The 21,015-nt window shown below is 53.2% G+C and overlaps 8 protein-coding genes across 8 annotated transcripts; 4 read left to right on the top strand and 4 right to left on the bottom strand.

Annotated features, from left to right (window-relative positions):
- Positions 1 to 1,559: 1,559 nt before the first annotated feature.
- HMPREF1541_03522 (uncharacterized protein) lies at positions 1,560 to 3,370 on the top strand (the record flags this gene model as incomplete). Its single annotated transcript, XM_008717873.1, has 2 exons — positions 1,560 to 1,696; positions 1,747 to 3,370. The coding sequence occupies 2 exons, from the start codon at positions 1,560 to 1,562 to the stop codon at positions 3,368 to 3,370; spliced, it is 1,761 nt and encodes a 586-aa protein (XP_008716095.1).
- A 294-nt stretch (positions 3,371 to 3,664) lies between these two features.
- Positions 3,665 to 7,016, bottom strand: HMPREF1541_03521 (uncharacterized protein; the record flags this gene model as incomplete). The annotated part of the gene is made up of 2 exons (XM_008717872.1): positions 3,665 to 6,739; positions 6,786 to 7,016. The coding sequence occupies 2 exons, from the start codon at positions 7,014 to 7,016 to the stop codon at positions 3,665 to 3,667; spliced, it is 3,306 nt and encodes a 1,101-aa protein (XP_008716094.1).
- A 525-nt stretch (positions 7,017 to 7,541) lies between these two features.
- HMPREF1541_03520 (uncharacterized protein) lies at positions 7,542 to 9,532 on the bottom strand (the record flags this gene model as incomplete). The annotated part of the gene is made up of 7 exons (XM_008717871.1): positions 7,542 to 7,904; positions 7,950 to 8,447; positions 8,500 to 8,602; positions 8,746 to 8,770; positions 8,827 to 9,037; positions 9,085 to 9,174; positions 9,320 to 9,532. The coding sequence occupies 7 exons, from the start codon at positions 9,530 to 9,532 to the stop codon at positions 7,542 to 7,544; spliced, it is 1,503 nt and encodes a 500-aa protein (XP_008716093.1).
- A 620-nt stretch (positions 9,533 to 10,152) lies between these two features.
- HMPREF1541_03519 (uncharacterized protein) lies at positions 10,153 to 11,145 on the bottom strand (the record flags this gene model as incomplete). Its single annotated transcript, XM_008717870.1, has 2 exons — positions 10,153 to 11,024; positions 11,070 to 11,145. The coding sequence occupies 2 exons, from the start codon at positions 11,143 to 11,145 to the stop codon at positions 10,153 to 10,155; spliced, it is 948 nt and encodes a 315-aa protein (XP_008716092.1).
- Positions 11,146 to 11,999: 854 nt separating this feature from the next.
- HMPREF1541_03518 (uncharacterized protein) lies at positions 12,000 to 12,684 on the top strand (the record flags this gene model as incomplete). Its single annotated transcript, XM_008717869.1, has 3 exons — positions 12,000 to 12,019; positions 12,078 to 12,238; positions 12,293 to 12,684. The coding sequence occupies 3 exons, from the start codon at positions 12,000 to 12,002 to the stop codon at positions 12,682 to 12,684; spliced, it is 573 nt and encodes a 190-aa protein (XP_008716091.1).
- Positions 12,685 to 13,516: 832 nt separating this feature from the next.
- On the top strand, positions 13,517 to 14,748 carry HMPREF1541_03517 (glyceraldehyde-3-phosphate dehydrogenase; the record flags this gene model as incomplete). Its single annotated transcript, XM_008717868.1, has 5 exons — positions 13,517 to 13,564; positions 13,621 to 13,634; positions 13,688 to 13,751; positions 13,805 to 14,489; positions 14,543 to 14,748. 5 exons carry the CDS (start codon positions 13,517 to 13,519, stop codon positions 14,746 to 14,748), a joined length of 1,017 nt encoding a protein of 338 aa, XP_008716090.1.
- A 728-nt stretch (positions 14,749 to 15,476) lies between these two features.
- Positions 15,477 to 17,870, top strand: HMPREF1541_03516 (uncharacterized protein; the record flags this gene model as incomplete). The annotated part of the gene is made up of 2 exons (XM_008717867.1): positions 15,477 to 16,497; positions 16,549 to 17,870. 2 exons carry the CDS (start codon positions 15,477 to 15,479, stop codon positions 17,868 to 17,870), a joined length of 2,343 nt encoding a protein of 780 aa, XP_008716089.1.
- A 354-nt stretch (positions 17,871 to 18,224) lies between these two features.
- HMPREF1541_03515 (uncharacterized protein) lies at positions 18,225 to 19,649 on the bottom strand (the record flags this gene model as incomplete). Its single annotated transcript, XM_008717866.1, has 1 exon — positions 18,225 to 19,649. One exon carries the CDS (start codon positions 19,647 to 19,649, stop codon positions 18,225 to 18,227), a length of 1,425 nt encoding a protein of 474 aa, XP_008716088.1.
- Between the last annotated feature and the right edge of the window lie 1,366 nt (positions 19,650 to 21,015).

Here is a 21,015-nt window from a genome sequence, read left to right as displayed (position 1 = left end):
AGCACTTCCAGATTTCCATGAGGCTCGAGTCCTTGAGCATCCCATTCCCGTGAGCCTTGTGGCTGATAAGCGCCTGTGTCAACATCGAGGGCGGCTGATACGATGAGAAGCTGCGAGTAGAGCCGACCAAATCATTTCAACCATGTTCCACCGGATGGCGCGGTGATGAGCACGGTTCACGTGCATTTTCGTAGGAAACGCCACTGAGGAGCATTGTGAGTCGCCACTATCAGCTCGGTGCGAAGGGTCCTTCAAGCAGCCTTTGTGGTGGGTTGGTTCGACAGCGCGGTGGGACCAGGACCACAGGTCGACACAGGAGTCCGGGCTACTTGGGGGTCTCCGAGGATGTTTCCATGTATTTAGCGGTCGCGTGCGTCTGGGAGCTTGCTGGCATCAATGCTACGTTGGATTCCCATCGTTAGCAGTCTCTTGCTCCGTTCGTTCAGAGTTGGGCGCCTCGCTTCTGGAACAGGCGTCACAGTGCGTAGTGGCTCATCTGAGAAGGGCGTAATGCGCGTTGATCAACCTTTGATCCCTGTGTAATAGAAGGTAGACTCCAAGAGGTCCTGTGACATCGCCTTGCCAATAAGCGATTCATGTTGTGGCATGCGCTCTGCGCTTCTGTGTCTGCAAGTGTGCTTAACGAGGCAGAAGCACACCCTTGCGACACTTACACGTATATCCTACAATTCGAATTGACGTCAACCCGCCAAGATTATATGCTTGGCATCCGCTCATGGGACACAGAAGTCTTCGCGGCTTCAGTCACGATCGTAACCTACACGCGTCCACGCACCAGTGCGCGGAGGTGCTACGCAAGCGATGAGGCCCGTGATTGTTGTACTCAGAAGCCTCATGCGAGTGAGGCCGCATAGCGTGGGAGATCACCACTATGAAAAGTCAATCCCAGACGCTCGCTGCCGGACAATGGGGACTTCGCGCGTTCCGCGATCGTCAAGAGCCGATCAACCGCGACTTCTGGTGCTTCTTCTGACTCTGACGAGGATGCAGACTTTTCATCCCGCTTTATTGGACTCGTGAATTGCGACAAGAAACCTGGGCACTCTTGCGATCAGAGCCAAGCTTGTGCAGTGAAAGAGCTTCAACATGTTTCAATTGTGCAATCAGGGATGCGGATCAGGGGCACGTGCTTGTTTCATTGGTTAGGGATTGATCGTCCCTGGCTTCCTCGTCACCTAACACTGGAGCTCGAAGACCAGAACAACCATCCCATTGGCCGGAAGTCCTGCCAAGTTGCTGGCCAAGTCCTGCAGGCGGAGCTGATGCCAAGGGCGGGGCCTCAACTACACATGGTGCTTCTCATGGTGCTTCTTTCTCTTGTGTGGGCGGAATGGGAACTTGTTGCCGACTGGTCGCGTGCCTCCCTGCTCTATTAGGATGGTGACATGGATCAGGCGAGGGATGGGCCACGGCGATGGACAGGGGGGGACGGAGGCCAAGGCATGGTGCTACCTATAAATCTTTCCTGCTGCTGGTAAGATCAGGTCCGCTTCTGCTCTTCTCAAATCACCTCAAACCACCTCCAACCCACCACCAACATGTCTATCGTCGCTGAACTTGCCAAGAGAGCCCCGGCAGTGACAGCTCGCTATGACTGGATCTTAGCGATCACTGCCATTGCCTTCATCTTCAGCGCTTTCGGCAACGGTGCTAACGATGTCGCCAACAGCTATGCGTGAGTTGTACCATGCAGCAGTCAAAAACGTTGCTCATATCATGATATAGGACTTCGGTCGCTGCCCGCACGTTGACGATGCCCCAAGTCGGCATCCTGTCAATGTGCACCGAGTTCATCGGCGCTGTCGCTCTTGGCTCTCGAGTGACTTCAACAATTAAGAACGGTATCATCAGTATCGAACGTTTCGAGGATCGCCCTGGAGTACTCATGCTGGCCATGGGCTGCGCCGAAGTGGGCAGTGCTACCTGGCTGATGGTCGCTACCGGCCTGGGCTGGCCCGTGTCCACCACGCAGACCATCGTCGGCGCTCTGGTCGGTGTAGGTTTTGCCACTCAAGCCTCCATCAGGTGGGAGTGGGCTTCCGGCTCCGTCTCCCAGATAGCCGCCTCATGGGCCATTGCCCCAGCCATTGCAGCCGCCTTCAGCGCAATTATCTTTGCGACCCTCAAGTTCGCCATTCTCGAGCGACAGAACTCGTTTGAGAAGGCCATGCGTGCAATCCCCTTCTACATTGCCACGACCTGTGCCATTCTCGCACTCTTTATCGTTGTCGAGACACCTACTGCACCTTCTTTGGAGGAGTTCGGCGCCGGTAAAGCCGCAGGCATCATCCTCGGTGTTTGGGCTGGTATGCTGCTTATTGCCTACATCTTCTTCATGCCGTACTTCAAAGCCCGTCTGATCAAGGAAGACACGCGTATCAAGTTCTACCACGTTCCGTTGGGACCCATGTTGCTCAAGGACAACCCCCCTCTCTACTTCCCTAGCAAGTCCACAAATTACGTCACCGACTATTACGAGGATCCGTTCGCAAAGGAGCACGACAGCCACACCGCCGGCAACGGCATTCACTCCACAAGCACAGACGTTGACTCCGACCGCATCGAATCCTTCAAGGATCACAAAACCGGCACACCAGTTCCGGATACCGAGAAAATGGCCGCTGATGGCACCGCCACCACCACTACACGGCAACGGCGCCAGCCCGGGCCCCGTGAGCGCTTCCTGGATCCGGTCAAGCACCACGCTATCACGCACCCTGCCCGAATCTGGGGTTATGTCAAGTTCGGGCTTCTGCAAGGCGTCACGCGCGATTGTGTGACACACGACAGCGCCGCGTTGCGGGAGATCCACGCACGGGCACAAAAGTACGACGTGCGCGTCGAACACTTGTGGACGTACTGCCAGGTTGTTTCGGCCATGCTCATGTCCATCGCTCACGGCTCCAATGATGTGGCCAATGCGGTAGGCCCGCTGAGCGCCTCGTACGCTACCTACCAGAGCGGAGAGGTTGACACCACTAGCGGCACGCCCATATGGATGCTGGTCATCGCCGGTTTCCTGTTGGGCGCAGGTTTCTGGTTCTACGGCTTTCACATCATCCGCTGTCTGGGAAACAAGATTACGCAGATGAGTCCGACGCGAGGCTACTCGGTGGAGCTCGGAGCTGCGATTACGGTGTTGTTGGCGAGTCGACTGGGTCTGCCGGTAAGCACGACGCAGTGCTTAGTGGGAGCGTGTATGGGTGTGGCACTCATGAACCTCGACCCCAGGGCTGTCAACTGGCGACAGCTGGCTTTCATCATGATGGGATGGGTACTGACACTGCCGATTGCAGGGCTTATTAGTGGACTGTTGTGCGTCATGGCTTTGAACGCGCCGAGCTTTTAGGTAGATAGGTACGATTCCTTCCACCAGATGTGGAAATGATACGACTGCCGAACAGACAGAAACACCGTGCTTTTCTACTCAAGATGACGATCCTCTGCCAGTAGTGTAGATGCAACTAATTATTAAACGCCTCATATGATCGTCCTCGCGGACATTGGGCTTCTTTCCATGCCTGAGGCCAGTCTAACTCGGTACCACTGGCGCCAAACATCAAGCAGAAGGCGGCGCGACGATACGCTATGCCCCATGTGTCATTTCTCGTGCTCCGTCCTGGCCCATCCAATGACTTCCTCTTCACAGCTTCGGCTCGCTCTCCTCAAAGTCCTTCAAGTCGGCCACAGCGACAGGTCCACGGCTAACCTCCAGACCGGCCTTCCATCTCACCACGTCCTCGATAACTGTTGGTGCCAACAACTCCACTTCAGGAGTCTTGTCGCCGTCACTGACGGCCTCCGCGTCGCTACTCTTAGCCTTGGGGACGATCTTCAGGGCAAGATAGACCTGTGGAATGGCCTGCTCGAGCTGGTTCACAACCTCAGCTGCTTTCGCTTCGGAGACCGATGATTTGACTGCTTGCACCACTGCGGCCATATTCGCAACGTCCACAATTTTCAAAGAAGCTGCCAATTGAGCTTCATCGACGGTACCGTCAACTGTGGTCACGACCTCGAGCAATACCTGCACGAACTGCTGCTTCTGTGCGGCAGTATCGACTTCGACCTCTGTGGGGGCCTGCTGCTGCGCCTCGAGGTGAATGGCAAGCTTGGCTCTCGTCAAGCTCTCCGGAGCGAGGAAATTGGTGTAGAAGTCCACAATATCTTGCTTCGTGAGCTTGCGAATAGACTCAACATCACGATCAACCTGGAAGAAGTTGAAGTACTCGTTGCTCACATAGCCCCAGAGACGGCTGGTCTCGGAGTCGAGATTCTTCAAGCGTTCCAAACGCTTGTTTATCAAGCTTCGCTTGTGACCTTCAAAGTCTTCAGTACTCATGTCTTCGACATAAGATCGCATCTTGAGCATGAAGGCGTCACATCGGCTTTCCAGGTACTCTGGATCGCGTTCAGACTGAATGAGAATCCTATAGCCCATCATCGTTGCCGCGGGACGCACGCCAGACCACACAACATAGCCCAACTGCTCCTTTGTTCGCAATTGATCGAAAGCTGGCTCTTCGGTGATCTGAGCGAACAGCTGGAGTTTGGAGCGCAAACTGATATCCATCACCTGACCGACCTGTACATAGTATTCAATGCCATGGTTCACGTTCTCCGGGTCGACTAGTGATGTCTTGTAGATCGCATTTGAGCCTTGAGGGAGGATCATGTTGCGCCGCATCTGCCACTGTGACACTGGCAAGGCGCGAGGCGTCAGAGTGACTTCGATGAGGCTGCCGATTTTCTTTGCCTCATCACGATGTAGATTGCCGTGGGCCAGCACTTCGATGTGCGCCTGGCTAATGAGCTGAGGTGAGAAGGATCGAAGATCTTCCAAAGTAACATGTGGCAGTTCCGCAGCGTACTGATGGGTCATCCAGGCCTTCTCATTCAGCAACCACCGTGTGTAATCGCCAATGATGTGATATGGTTGCTGATAGTCCCAATTCTTATACTGCCGGATCTTGCGCTCTTTTATGATATCGAAACGATCCTGGCGGAACTCGAGGTCGCGAACAGTAAGAAGGATCTTCTCAAGCAGCACCGCCATCTTGTCGTTGTAGCCATGGACCAGGATGTTCATACCAGAAGGATCAGCAACAACGTTATAGACTAGGCCCGAAATCTCTGCATCGTACGAGTACGTATTGAGAGCATCTTTGACCATACTCGTGAAAAGGACAGTTTTGACGTAGTTAGCGGGTGTGGCATAGGTTAGCCCGTTGCGAAGCAGGATGTTGATATTCGCTTTCGGAACCCAGAAAGAGTCATCCTTCTTCCACCAAAGCCGCATTTTGTCGTCGTTCCGGAGCAACTTTGGAGTCTTCGTAGGCTCTTTGACATCCAACTTCTCGACATCCAGCCGTGTAGGAATGAACTCGTTGCGGTGCGGTAAATGAAGCTCTTCAGGGCGATCACTGGCTGGGGCGGAGAGAGCTTTGCGAAACTCCTCCTTGATCTCGAGAGGGAACTTCTGCACCTTGAAGTCTGTGCCGTACCATTTCTCCCTCTGGTTCCAATCACCGGGGTAATCCTGGCTCACAACCATCAGGCGAAAGTTGTCATCCTTTAAGGACTGCATAGCATGCACGATAGCCTCGGGGTCGAACTTGCGGAACTTGCTGATGCCGCTCAACAGCCACTCCCTAGGCAAGGGCTTCTGCATTACGCTGCTGGTGCCGCTGGTGAACCGACTGGCGGGCGACTTCTGGCGGAAACGGAAGTCTACCTCAGCCATGTTCTTCATCTCCTCATGCATCCAATCGACAGGTGGATTCTCCTTCATCATGCTGATGTATTGGAAGACATGCTTAACAACATCGCGGTAGTTCTTGAGGCCCTCCGGCGTGAGGCTGATGTCAATCTCGAAAAAGGCGGTACCAGGACAAACAGTGTGGTAGCCAGCAGACAAGCTGTTGGCTAGGCCTTTGTCCTTCAGATAGGCGAGGATGCTTCCGGGCCCTTCGTGACCGATCAAATGGCTAATAAACCGAGCGGGCTGCGTTTCGTACATCTCGTCCTCGTCCTGCCATGGGAAGCTGATCTCGAGCGACCGCGACTCCATGACTGGCTTCGCAAAGATCTCCGTAGAAAGCTCGTTCGCGGTCAGAGGATGCTCGACATCCCATCTGTTCTGCGGCAGATCTTTGTTCTTGACTTCGGAGAAGAGCTCCACGACCCAGTCCTCGAGCTCATCCAGGGATTCTCGGCCGAGCACAACTAGTTTCATGCGGTTGGCAGAGTAATGCTCCTCGTAGAAGCGTATGAACTCATCTCGGATCTTGACTCCTCTCTTCTCCGGCTCTTCCTTCAGCGTTTTCAGATTGCCAGTGGAAAAGTGGTGATAAGGATGCTTTGGGTTGGATAGAGATTTTGCCAGCTGCGACAGGCGCCACATATCATTCTGGAGGTTCTTCTTATTCTCAGAGTCCACAGCTCGCATTTCTCGATCGAGGGTGTTCTCGAGGAACAGTGGCTTAACGAAGAACTGCGCAAATCGGTCCAGGGCACCATAGAGCGGGCCTTTGGTCGCGCCGTTGACGACGCCATTGGTCTGTGCAGATGCGCCATTGGAAGCACCATTGCCTCCCTGGTCGCTTTCGTGAACAGCGGCGCATTCAAAGAAGTAGTTGGTCTGAGTTGCGGCGGTGTAGGCATTCGAATACCCCGAATTTGATGACAGGTAGGAGCTGTATTCGTTCTCTACGGGATACTGGTTTGTGTCAGTGCTGCTTTCCTCATTCACGAGTTGTGCTCACCTTCTCAGTGCCCATGAAGAGAAGATGCTCGACCGCGTGGGCCATGCCAGGCATATCCTCCTCATCACTAAAGTTTCCGACATTGACATTGAGAGCCGCGCTGGCTTTGTCGGTCTTGTTGTCATGTACTAGAAGTGCCTCGAGCTTATTGGGCAGCTCGATCACTCTGTACTCTCGGTCGTCGGTCTCAGGCTTTTCCAAGCGGTCTGCTATTCTTCTCACCGGATGCATGACAGTCGCAAAGGTTCGGCAGGTCGATGCACAATGGGAAAGCGGTGGATAGACAGATTTCAAGCGGAGAGCAGGTCGCAGAGAGTTCGGATGGTCTTGTGCGAGTAGCGACAGACGATGGCAGCTGAACGGTCGTGTGAGTAAGCGAAGGAAGCGCATCAATTAGATGTCCACCCAATGACGGACAGACGTCTTGGTAGGCTGGCCTGAGCGCGGGCGGCTAGCGTGGTGAAGCAAGGCAGCAGAGCAATTACGACAACAGCAGATGACCACCAGCAGAAGGAGGATTATTTGTCGTTATCCCAGCAACGGTGGGTGACATGGACTAGGCACGACTCGACTCGAATTCCATAACGTCCTCATTTACCCCGACGAGGCTGTACAAGGCTACGGCCCAGAGAGTGAGATCGCGACGCGCGGATCGATCTCGGTCATTGGTGCCTAAGAACGACACAGGCTCTCACTTGCTGCACGCGTCATACATTGTCGAGACCTCAGACACGCAAGAGTCTCAGCGATCCCTACTCAGTAAGTATACCTGAAATTCAGCAGCCCTTCAATTAACATCTCCCCATTCTCTGCCTTTCTGTTGCAGATCCGAAAGTAGACCGTGTTCACACAGACAACGGTGATGATGAGCAGGTTGCACGCGATCGCAGCGTAACAACCGGGCCGGTAAAGAGGTGAATCCTGGCTGCGAAACACCAAAGAGCCGGCAATGCCACCAATGCCGCCGAAGCCTACCAGCGTGGCACTGCAAAACGCCCGCTTCCATTGCCCGCGGATGTTATTTGCTTGGTAGGCCATGGCGGTGGGAATATTTGCATTGGCCCCAGCTGTGACCAGAAATACGCCAAAGTAGCGCACGTTGTTGTTCGAATGCCAGCCCTGTACATATTAGTTCTTGTTGACGATCTATCGATTCAGACTTACCATGATAGGAAGCCCGATCAGTGCGAGCGTCGCGTTGAAGCACAGAATCGGCCCTCGAATATGGTATTTGTCCCCAACCCATGCAGTGGCAAACATGATGATACCTGCGAAGATGTAGGGTGGCGCAACCAGACATTGCGACGCGGCGATTGAGAAGCCCATGCCCTCGCGCAGAATGATGGGCAGGAAGTACGCAATGGCGTATGTGACGGTCGTGATCGAGAAGAATATCAAGGCAAACCCCCAAATGACCGGATCCAAACCAGCGGCCGCCCACTTCTTGAGGCTAAAAGGCTCGACCTCAGCATCGCTTCGATCTCTGCCCACGCGACGGATGATAAAGTTGCATTCTCTTTCGTCGAGAAACCTCCAAGCCGTCTTCGCAGCTCGGTCTGGGAAGTCCACCAACGCGAAGTATCCGCCGACGCCAACAAGGCACGTCAAGATACCCTCCATGATGAAGATCCAGCGCCAGCCGTTATATCCCGCGACACCTTGCTGTTTGTGTATCAGCTTGGGTACAATCAAGGCTCAAACAGAGACAACTAACCATCTGCATCAGACCATACGCAAGAATGCCGCTGCAAGCTGAAGCCACGCATCCAATCAAGTAGAAGACGGAATACCGCTTCTGCAGGTCATAGCGAACATACCTGAGAAGCGTCAGCAAGCTCTTTCCAGCTGTGGGAGAATGATGGCGCATAGAGAACAGACTGAAGGTAGCTCATCGGACCAGCGTCGCGAGAAGACCGAACAGGTTCTCTGGATCCGTCTAAAGATTTGGAGGGTAACCAACCACGTCGAAATGAGATACACGCAACCTGAGGTTATGAGCATGAGCATGAGCATGCACACTTTGATGGTCGAGTCAACATACCAGGAAAAAAGCCTGCCTCAAAGATACCAAGAAGCATACGAAGCCCGATCATAGCTGTCCATTGCTGCGGGAATCCAAAGCCGATCATCACAGCACCCCACGCGAAGGTAATGGACGCAAGGAATGGACGAGGGCCGATCTTGCGGCAGAGCACAGTCGCTGGTGGCTGGAAGATGACATAGGTTATGAAGAATACGAGCGTGATGATGTTCTGCACATGTGAGTCGAAGCCTCTCACATCTTTGAACAGTCGCTTACATAGCGGGTCTGAACGAGCTCAAGGTCTACCAGCATTCCGGCAATGGCTGCAGCAGACAAATTGGTTCGATCCATGAGCGAGATGCAGTACTGGCGTCTGGTTAGAGTGGTTCTGGAGTAGCTGGACGAAGATATGATGGGAACAGGGGAGCCAGCGGACGATGGGCCAAATGAACGTCTGTGGCGAAAGGGCCAGCTTTTCCGCACAGGATAACCCGGTTGGTGCAGAACTTACCATGATGCCGGTGGTAGAAATGAGTCGGCGGTCAATCCGATGAATAATCTTGCGCTGTTCTGCTGGGGTGAACTCTTCATCCTCATCCAGGCCTTTGACAACAGGACTGCCGACAGCAGAGGCTGCCTCGTTGTGAGTAACATCATCCGCCTTCTCTGGGTCACGGGCAGAGTCAGGCGAGGATGTCGGCCTGCTATCGGAAGTAGTAGCCATGATATGCAACTGGGTATAAGATCGACTGTAGGAGTGTAGGCAACGGAAGCGGGTTGCAAGAACGGCACGGGATGATTTATATACATAAAGCACATGCACAAGCGCAAGCATTGAGAGCCAGCTGCCAGGCTGGGGATGTTTCACCTCGTGTCTGCATTCTCCGGGGCGGTGTCCCACGGGGATTGCGACCCCAGATGTTCATTGCGTCCACCCAAAAGGTCCGCTTGCGGGCGATGATTGGAGTGCACGGCGGGAAAGCTGATCGCCCAGCCCACTAAACAACTTGGCGGTGCCGACGTCTGGCGGAACCAACACGCATGCTCGCCAAAGGTTTCGCCTCTTCGCTCCGCCGAACGCACCATCGGGGGTAGCCAAGGCCCGTCAATTCGATTCCCTGCACATCTGTACCCGCACAAGCCGCTTCTTCTGGTGTTACGACCGAGGTAAATTCGTCCAAAGAGCAGCTAAATCCCGATGATATCAGCTATACGCAATGCATACCGTCTTGGCTAATGAGATACCGAGGCACCTATGTGTGAAGATAGCCATGATTCGATCCCGTCCGCCGCACGGTCCATTGAAGCATTAAAGCATTTTCGTGCTGTCGAAGTCAATATCGATCACGACCCGAATGCGCTTCCCGTCATTTCTTCGCTGAGCTTCCAGACATTCGCGGTTGCTGGATAAGCGTCCTTGTGCACCTGTGGTTCGACCACCTGGCAGTCATCAAGATATGCCCCCGTTTGAGCCACTAGGAAGGGGTCCAATGCGGCCCTGAGCTGTGTTGAGCACCCCTGCTGCAGCGTTTTCCGGACAGGAACCACAAAATCTGGATCCTCCCTTCTCGCGGTGGCAAGAGCTGCCTGGCGCATTTCGTCACTCATATACCGTTGAAGGGGAGACTTGATGCTTCCCGGATTGAGTGTGAAGACGGAGATGTTACGAGGCCTGAGTTTTGCTGCGAGCTCTCGCGTATAGAGCAATACGGCCATCTTGGAAGTGCCGTAGGCACGTACCGCATCGTACGACTTGCCGTTTCCGTACGTCATATCACTGAGTGGTTCAAGGAGGTAGCTGGCACTGCGAACAGATGCCGAGCTGTTGAGATTGACAATGCGCTCCGTGATGAGATTTGCTTGCAGAAGCAGATTGGTGAACAGGAAAGGCCCGAGGTGATTTGTGGCGAATTGCATCTCGATGCCATCGGTTGTGAGTGCATATGGGCATGCCATAATGGCTGCATTGTTGATGAGCACATCGATCTTGGTACCTCGCTGCCTGAGAGTGTCGACAGCGCCTCGCACCGAGTTTTGGTCACTGAGGTCCAGCCTCACGAACTCAACCGGTACCTGGAACGCTTCGATGTCATCGATAACAGGTTGAATCTTCGCTGGCGATCGACCGGCGAGGACGATCAACCGTGGCTGAGCTTTAGCGAGGCAGGATGCAGTCTCTGCACCGATGCCATCGGGGCTAGGACCGGTAATGAGGACTGAGCAGGTTAGTGGTGTCGAAGATGATAATCCGTGGCACGCACATGTTCGATCTCGGACGTGGTCAGAGAATGCTTCCACCACTTCAGCTCCTGTCGTCTCGAAGCCAAAACTTGACATGTTGGATTGTTGATGAGTCTGATGCGGACACACGTGCTGCAATTTCGACGGGGGTGATTCACGAGAGTGAAGTTAACTTATACCTTCGACTGTCCATAGTCTCAGAATGAGCATTATCGCCGAGTTACACATTGTGCGCTTGAGAGTGCAACGGCTACTGCAAGACAACGGACTTGGAGCTCGAAGTCAGTAAAGTCCGGCACTGTCAGCAGTCATCACCTCGAGGTTAGATGCCAGCATTTTGCCCATTGAGGATCGGGTGCGTGAACAGATTCTCTAAAAGGCAAAAGTAGAACTCGCCATTAATACTGCAGAAGAACGGGTGCAAGAGTACTGTGGGCGAGGTCGAGTCGTCTTTTGTGTCTACGGAATAAAAATGCTGGGAGCAGATGCCGACAGAATGAAGGCTGCAGGGCGATCTGTGACTGGACCCTGATTGAAGTGCTGATATTCGGCTAGGCAACAACAGAAGGTGAGCGTCTTTACTTCCACCTGCTAGCACAAGGTGGCTGCCTGTGGAAAGGATCGTTGTTGGTCCGTATGGATGGCTCCCAGAGGGGAGTGGGAACGGCGAGCGCTTGCCTAATGCTTGCGGTCCAGCTCCGGGAAGGCGCCGGCGCCAGAGGCTATGAGGCTGAGGGCTTTGAGAGGCTGGGGTGGCACCTGTGGCTTGGCCTCGGCGATGGCGATATTTTCTTAGGTGCTCTCCCATTTCTCTCCAACTGCGCGAATCTGGCCAGATTGCAACCTAGCAGGTACTCTCGTATATCTCTTTCAACTACTCCCCGGCGCCCTTGCACTTTCTATCACGTTATCGACATACTCTACGGACAGCTCCAGCAAAGCACGCAACGATGGCTCTCTCCCCGCAAATGTCAGTACTCCTGGATCGCCTGCGCGTGGGCTCGTTTCAGCGGCTAACTTGTTGGCAGTACCAACCTGGTCATCATCCTGGGAATGATGCAGGTGTCTAAAAAGATTCCCTTCGACGACCCGCAAGTACTGCTGGGTGTGCGCATCCTCTACGTCGTGTCCAACCTCGTCATCTTCGGGCTGTATTACTATATCGGGATGAAGATCAAGAGCAAACGAGGTACGCTGTGCTACACGACGTGGCTGAAAGAAACAGAGACTGACTGTGTACCAGACCTCACCACTCTCAAGTATGTCGAGCCTGCTCCGATGGGCTCTGGCGAAGAGCCGAAGCTGGTCACCACCACCATCCAAGAGTATGACAGCAATCAGGTGGCCGCGCAGTACAAGCAGCAGCTGATGGGTTGCGCCATGATGGCCTTCATGCATGTGTATATGAAATACACCAACCCGCTCCTCATCCAGTCCATCATCCCCCTGAAGGGTGCATTTGAGAGCAACCTGGTCAAGGTCCACATCTTGGGCAAGCCTGCGGCCGGTGAGCTGAAGCGTCCGTGGAAAGCGGCGGGAGGCATGATGAACATGGGACAGGGTGCGCCCGTCACTGACAAGGCATCTGTCGAAGCTGCGGAGCGCGCTGGACGCGGCGGAGCCAAGGAAGAGTGACCGAATCTATCTACAGCACCCAACAAAACGTTGAACAATGATACCAACAGCACATAGAAAGACAATCATCTAGCCATCGCCCCCGTTTCCAGCATCTCGGGACATGTGATTGACCTACAAGCTCTGCCTCTGTTGTACACACTACATCTTACTCATTGGAACCGGCAGCATCGGCGCACGGAACGGAATAACGATGATACCAGCCTGGAAGCCGCTTTGCCAGCGACGGGGCCGGCATGATTGGCTGCGGGCTGTCGCTTGTGCTGTCTTTTGATGTCAGAAGTGAGTGATTATCAAGATGCACGCTCAGCCGTCCTCATGAATCACAATCAGGAGCTCATGTGAATTGTCGCTCAGCAGTATAAAAAGGGGCTGGGACAGCGATCTGACGCCAGGGAGACATCTACTACGAGCAGTTCCACATCATCACACTCTGCGAGTCCACGAGGCTTGAAGTTCCTCACAATTATCGTGAGTCCCCAAATCGGGATTTGCTTTTGCGTGTGCCAAGCCCGGCAGCGCTCCATTACGGTTGCCCCTCCAAACCGCGTCAAAGTGCCTTCTGTCGAGAGGTCAACAGCTCATCGTAGCTGCCCCACCATAATTTGGTCCTTCATCGCATCCTTTTGCTCTACAAAACGTTCCCGTCGTCCTGCTCCCGACTGATTTTCTCTTCTTGAATCCAGACGACATTCACGCTTACCAACTTTCAATAGTACCGTGTCGTAAGTTGACCATCCCCGCAGCTAACTGTTTCCTTTCATCCCTCTCTCACACCACGCTACTAACACGCTGCGCCTCGTGCCGTAGATCAATTTTCAGCACCGCCAACATGGTCACTCAAGTCGGCATCAACGGTTTCGGCCGCATTGGTCGTATTGTAAGTCTGCCTTCGGCCTGCTCCTCGTGACGTGCTGAGAACTAACCTCCCCGCAGGTCTACCGCAACGCGTGGGTGCTCTCATCATCCCACCCTTCCCGCCAATACTGACGGCGTGAAACAGGGTTGAGCACGATGACGTTCAGGTTGTCGCTGTCAACGACCCGTTCATCGAGCCCAAGTATGCTGTAAGTCAACCCGCAATACTGTCTGCCGACTGCAGCTCTGACAAACCCCGCAGGCGTACATGCTCAAGTACGATTCAACCCACGGCCAGTTCAAGGGCACCATCGAAGTCGGCTCCGACCACCTCATCGTCAATGGCAAGAAAGTCATGTTCTACATGAAGAAAGACCCTTCCGAGATCCCTTGGTCCGAGACCAACGCCCACTACATTGTTGAGTCTACCGGCGTCTTCACCACCACAGAAAAGGCCTCTCTTCACTTGAAGGGCGGCGCGAAGAAAGTTGTCATCTCTGCTCCCTCTGCTGATGCTCCCATGTTCGTCATGGGCGTCAACAACAAGGAATACAAGTCCGACATCCCTGTCATCTCAAACGCCTCTTGCACAACCAACTGCCTCGCTCCCCTGGCCAAGGTCATCAACGACACCTTCGGCATGAAGGAAGGTCTCATGACCACCATTCACTCCTACACCGCCACTCAGAAGACTGTCGACGGTCCTTCAGGCAAGGACTGGCGTGGTGGCCGTACCGCCGCTCAGAATATCATCCCTTCCAGCACCGGTGCTGCGAAGGCTGTCGGCAAGGTCATTCCCTCTCTCAACGGCAAGCTCACTGGCATGTCTATGCGTGTCCCTACCGCCAATGTCTCCGTGGTCGACCTGACCTGTGTGCTCGAGAAGCCCGCCAGCTATGAGGAGATCAAGAAGGCCATCAAGGATGCATCGGAGGGTCCGCTCAAGGGTGAGGCCGATTCTTTCCGTCAATATTGCGGCATTTGCTAATATGTAATGCAGGCATCCTCGCTTTCACCGAGGACGAGATCGTCTCCACCGACCTGAATGGAGACAACCACTCTTCCATCTTCGATGCGAAGGCCGGTATCGCCCTCAATGACCACTTTGTCAAGCTCGTCTCTTGGTACGACAACGAGTGGGGCTACTCTCGCCGTGTTCTGGATCTTCTCGGTATGTATCATCCACGTTCGGGAAATATCGGATGACGAGTACTGACTCCGCACAGCATACATTGCACAGGTTGATGCCAAGTCCTAAGTGCGGGCAGCCAGCCGGCCGCACAACAGGCGAAGTGTAGATCCGGAGAAGGGGTCTGGTCTGGGCTGTCATGACTTGAGAACTACCACCGTCCACCCTGGGCCTCAGTGGCCCTGAGCATAGATGATCACGTTTCATGAGTAGTATCGAAATGAAAAAGCAGTATCAACAATGGATCCATACACTTATGCCATCCTCCAAACCTTTCCCGCCCTCACTCTTTCCGTGATTACTTTCGATGGCTTGGTAGTGGTTGAGTCCGGATTGGCGGAGGAATGCGGTAACACCCACTCAAGCCATTGAATGTCTCCAAATCGCAGCCTGGTGTTGGCACACACGTGACTTCATACGCCGCAAGGCATAGGCTTGGCGATGGCTATTGCCGCTTAGCGTATTTCGTTCCTGCCTCCCAGACAACATCTGGTTGACATACGCTGTGCATCACCTCCGCGAGCGCAACGCTTCACTGTTTCGTGTCTATTGATCATTGCTCCAAGTGGCCACTGGAATTGCGCCTTTGTTTTACTTTTTGCCTGCATTCGCGATTTGCTTAGCGGGAGGCGTTTGTGACATCTTTCAGAAGTGTCTTCGTGAGCCATCATCAGTACTCTACCTTCACATTGCGTCCATATCGCGCTCACTGGGCATGGCCTACCATAACACTGGACCGCTGCCAATGCTAGACTCTCCAATACAGAGCAGCCTGCCCATCAACAATGGGTCACGCCCGGACAATCCTACGGTCAATAACCTGGGAATGGGAAATACACCCGAAATCTCCCATGCGCTGGCAGAACAGCTCGATATTTCTGACAGTTCTGATGATCCCGAGAGCTATGGCGAGGAATATGGCGACGAGGACTCCTCTTTAGAAGATGACTCCGATGAACTCCGAGTTACGATGCAAGGGCTTGCCATTTCATCCCTGCCCACTGGCCTGTGTTATGATGAGAGAATGAGGTATCATTCAGAAGTTTCGGCGACTACTGGCGAGAATGTTCATCCCGAGGATCCCCGTCGGATCTATTACATCTACCGAGAGCTCTGTCAGGCGGGTCTGGTCGATACTGGCGATAAAGCAGATCTAATCGTCGATCAACCATTGAGAAGGATCCCAGCACGCGAGGCCACTAGAGCCGAGGTGGAACTTGTGCATACTGCGCCATTCCACTGGGACTTTGTCAAAGCCACGGCGGATATGAACGACGAACAACTAATTGATCTTTCAGAGGATATTCATATGGACTCTATCTACTTCAACTCATTGTCCTTTTTCTCGGCGAAACTATCCGCTGGAGGCGCCGTTGAGACATGCAAGGCCGTTTTCGAGCAGAAAACTGTCAAAAACGCCATTGCCGTTATCAGACCACCTGGTCACCACGCTGAAGTCAATGCGACCATGGGTTTCTGCCTCTTCAACAATGTTTGTATTGCCTCACGAGTCTGTCAGGAAGACTTTGGTGAGAGTTGTCGGAAAATCCTCATCCTGGATTGGGACGTTCACCATGGCAATGGCTGCCAAAAGGCTTTCTATGACAACGCCAACATCCTCTACATCTCGTTACACGTCCATATGGATGGCAAATTCTACCCTTCAACACAAGATGGCGCAATGGATAAGGTTGGTACAGGTTATGGTGTTGGCAAGAATGTGAACATCCCTTGGCCTACCAAGGGCATGGGAGATGGTGACTACAGTGCGTTCCTCTCGATCTTTACTGTGACAGGAAGCTAATATTGCCTTCTAGTGTATGCATTTCAGCATCTGGTCATGCCCATAGCAACAGAGTTCAATCCAGACCTCGTTATTGTGGCTGCCGGCTTTGACGCCGCAGCGGGCGATGAGCTTGGCGGGTGCTTTGTCACGCCCCCATGCTATGCCCATATGACACACATGCTTATGTCGTTGGCCAATGGAAAGGTTGCTGTCTGTCTCGAAGGCGGCTACAATTTTCAGGCTATCTCGAAGTCTGCGCTTGCTGTGACTCGCACACTAATGGGCGAGCCACCAGATCGCTTAGAAGCCACTAGAGCAACAGACCGTGCAGTTGAGACTGTGGAGAAGGTGAGGCACATCCAATCAGCATACTGGAACTGCCTGAAACCCAAGGATCCGCATTATATTGTCATTGCATCACCACTCCATGATATCCTGAGGCAGGCACAAGCAAAGCAGTTGTACGAGAAATTTGGTATGACCAAGCTGCAGATCTTTCGATCTGGTATCTCGTCATCATTTGAAGAGCAGGTTCTTGCTACGCCAGAGTATAATAAGCAAAGAGTGCTGCTCGTCATCTTTCATGACCCCCCCGACCTCTACACCCCGGGTGGCCGCACCACCAATCTTATCTCTCCGCATACCGCCAGCATTGTCGACGGGGTTGCGTCGTATATTCAATGGGCACTTTCCCAGAACTATGGTGTGATCGACGTCAACATCCCAGAATACATCACACCCGCAGGTGAAGACCCCGAAAATCTCGAAGCGTCTGTCTCATACGCCTCATCCGAGACTGACGCTGCACGCCTTGAGGGGGAAAAGCTCATCAACTATCTCTACACCAACTACATTGAGCCTGGTGAGAACGAGCGCGTTGTGCTAGTTGGCGTTGGCAACGCTTTCCACGCAATTGCGAAGCTTCTTTCTGAATCAGAAACACTTTACCAAAACATTGCGGCGGTTATTGGCTTCATTAGCGTCAATCCAGTACGGCCTGTTGGTAGTAATGCCTGGATTACCAGCTGGTACCGACAGAATAGCCTCATCTATGTGGCAGATTCACACAGTCTCTGGAAGAAAGCGCAAAATGGGAAGATTAGCAAAAGGTACGGCAACATCAAGGAAACGAAGGGTAATGCTGCCAACGACATCATGCAGATCAACCAGAAGGAGGTAGAGTCCTTCATTTTGACGAAGGTTGGTATTAACGACGACGAGACTGAGGATGAGGTGGACGATAAGGGAAATCTTGTCGTGGGGAGCTTTGGTACCTCAGGTGCCGAAGCTGATATGTTTCCAGGTGTGAAGAACGAAGATGTCGTGATGAGTTTGGAGGGGCGCTCATTTTGAGACCCAGAAGATTTCTTTGGGGTTTCCTGGCCGTTCACGGCAGCTCATCTACTGAAACTGAGTGCCCATTGCTCGCCCCGCTGCTCATGTACTGCAACACCGCATTTGTATTGCCAAGAGAGCCTGTATCATTGAGCTTTGAAGCTGTCTCTAGCCAGTATTGATTTTCGTGCTTCTGCTTCATCTAGTTTGATGCCCACCTGCTCAGGCGAGACAAATGCAATGAAGGACTGAACGCTGCTACAATGACGGCAAAATCCTGCGCGTTTGCTCCTGCTTCACACGGTGAGTCTGTCAGATCTCGAGAATTCACCAAGGTCCCATGATAAAGCTCAGGAACAAACGCTGGGGCCCCTAGCTAACACTGGTAATGTCTTTACGCAAGTCCTCCAAACGTGTCACCCCGTCTTGCATCTTCGCCTCTTTCATACGCCTCCGAAGCGCTAGAGAGGCCTCTCGTGCGGTCTGTAACGCTCGATCGCCGTCGCTGGTTCCAAACACGTGGTCGAAAAGCTTCTCAACATGCTTGCCACTGTCATCCGACCAGATGGGCACCATTTTCGGCATTTGCGCAACAGAAACATGCTTATTTACCGCCAGCGTCCCCAGCGAAATGCCCAAGTTTAGCATGACTTTCGAATCAATGAACTGGTCTGAAGCGCAAGGACTCGTGATGAAGCATTGGCCAGCATAGACGCCTTCCACCATTGTGCCAAAGCCGCCGTGCGAGAGCACGCATTTGATGGCAGAATGCATCATAATCTCCAGCTGAGGCGCCCATGGAGTCACAACACCATCGTGTATATCGTCGCCGCCAAGAGCTTGTCTCATGGATTGTGTATCATTCCGATACAACAAGATCCATCGTACATTGTGCTTGCGAAGATTTTTTATGATCGCTTCCGCCTGCCATTGCTCCAACTCCACATGACTACCAAGGGCGATGTATACAACCGACTTCGGCTGATGTGCGTCGAGAAATTGTATACACGGATCCTTTTCCGCTGCTTTGGCCAAATATTCGTCTTTAGCTGTCGGGTCTTCTAGAGCATTTTCATACCATTGGGGCAAGATAGGACCGACCATGAAGACGGGTTTGAGGGCGTCATTTCGCGTTGGGAGGTGTGGCTGCTGGAACTCGCCCCCCTCAAGACCGATGTTTGTGTTCGAGTATATGAGACCTGCAGAATTCTCAAACAATGGCTTGATCACCTGATACCACATCGGAGTGGTAAGATCCATAGCGTCTCCCACCTCGACCTCAACAGGCGTTTCGCTGCCGCCAATACCATTGAGGAGATGTTTGGTTGTCAATGGCACGCCCTCGGAATGACAACTTCCAACACGTATCATATAGTAAGGAGTAGGCACGAGCAAGTATGGCCGCAATCCACGCCTGGAGGCTACGCTCCCCAGCGAACCCATGGTGGGATTGAACACCAGTGCTGCGCAGACATCTTCTGGAAATGCTTCTTCGACAGCCAGGACGGCGGCTTCCACCGCTGTTGAGAATTCAGGGCTCTGCAGCAACCGGAAGTAGTCCATGGCTTGATCGGCGTGCCAGTCTTCCCACTTGCCGTCCGCAAGGACTTCAATTGTTACGTAGTCATTCTTGGACTGACCCGTGGCTGCAAGCCATTTTTCAGCTTCTCGTCTCGAGAGGACGAATGTGTGTACAGGCATGTTGGGATTTGCGAGAGTCACCGCGATGTTGAACATGTTGACCGCATGACCAGCACCAGGGAATGGCACGCAACAGACATGCGAACGTGGGGCCATGGTGAACAATCAGAGTCGTGTAGAACGCAGGCTGGGAAGGGAAGCAGAACTGAGGTCCTGGAACGGAGCAGGATCGTCAAGACGTCCAGGAGGCTTCCTCTTTTATCAATTTTGACCTGCTGACCCTTTGTCATACAGCCTCGCGTACCCAAGCCAACATCAAAGTTTCCGGCTTGGCTCAGCAAGTCTCCGTTGGGGACTCTGGCGACGCTCTACAGGCCTTCAAAAGCCCACCCCACCTTGCCGGCATGGGGGGCCTCGTTGATGATGCATTTTCCCTTAACGGCCAGGAAGTGGCCCCCATCCTCGGCTGTGGTAGCAAATATTGTATCTGCAATCCGCCCCAATAGACTGTATATCCGATGCACTTTGCATGTCAGGACCGAGCGGAAAGGATGCGGGTTCAAGCAACGAAACAACGACACGCGCCGATGGCTCTGAACGAAGCTGACTAGGCTTCGCTCGCAACTTTGCGAGTTGGGGGGCGGGATTGTCGGTGCCCTCGCGAGTTGCGTGGCATTGTCGCATAGGAGGCCCGACGATGGCTTCTCGAGAGGTCTTTGGCAGCTTCTAGGGTCGTCAGAGGCCAAGTCACCAGACCTATGCCCATAGGCTCGCCTTGGTATACTATTAAAGGTCGACTGCTCCAACGACACACTTGTCGGGCAGTTATGTCAGCCATTGTTGATGTAGGAGAGCCCATACAGCTTAGTAATGTGGCCTGTCCGCAGCGAGCCTGCTTTCCAACCTAGCACCGCAAAATTGGACAGCGATGGTAACAAGCATTCGGAGGTTACTAGAGTGTCGAGCCTTGTAATTTGCACCAGAGGCAACAAATGATGATCTAGGTCTTCGAGGAATGACAGTGAACGCTCATAAGAGCGGATGAACAAGTCAATTCCTGTGCTGTTAATGAAACCTTCGTGACGGAACGGGTAGTTGCTGTCTTCTGCTCTCTTGGTTACCAACACAGAGAGCATGTCAGATCTTTCTACGCGAATAAATGTTGTGTGACACATTCCTGCTGGCGATGGAGCAATAGTCAGCATGAGTCCTCTGAATGGCGCTACCCCTGTACACTGTTTGGCTACTTCGCTTACTGCTGTCGGTGACTTCACTTCACACCTATACCAAAGAGCAGCTGTTGTGCATCGCTACGGGCTGACTGGCGTATGCAACACATTGGCCGTTTTGGAGACCACTAGAAGGCAATATCATGCTTTGCGATCGGTCACCGGCTAAGCGTCTGCGGAATGATAGGCGCCCGGTAGGTATTAGGAACCGATGTTTGATTTTGATTTCTTTAGCTCTGTAAGTCAAGCAAAACCTTATCGAAGGACACTATCTAGGGAAACCCTAAGGATTC

Source organism: Cyphellophora europaea (genome assembly GCF_000365145.1).
Source record: "Cyphellophora europaea CBS 101466 unplaced genomic scaffold supercont1.3, whole genome shotgun sequence".
NCBI lineage: Eukaryota > Fungi > Ascomycota > Eurotiomycetes > Chaetothyriales > Cyphellophoraceae > Cyphellophora > Cyphellophora europaea.
The sequence above is the reverse complement of the archived record's forward strand: the minus strand, read 5'-3'. Positions and strand labels throughout refer to the sequence as shown.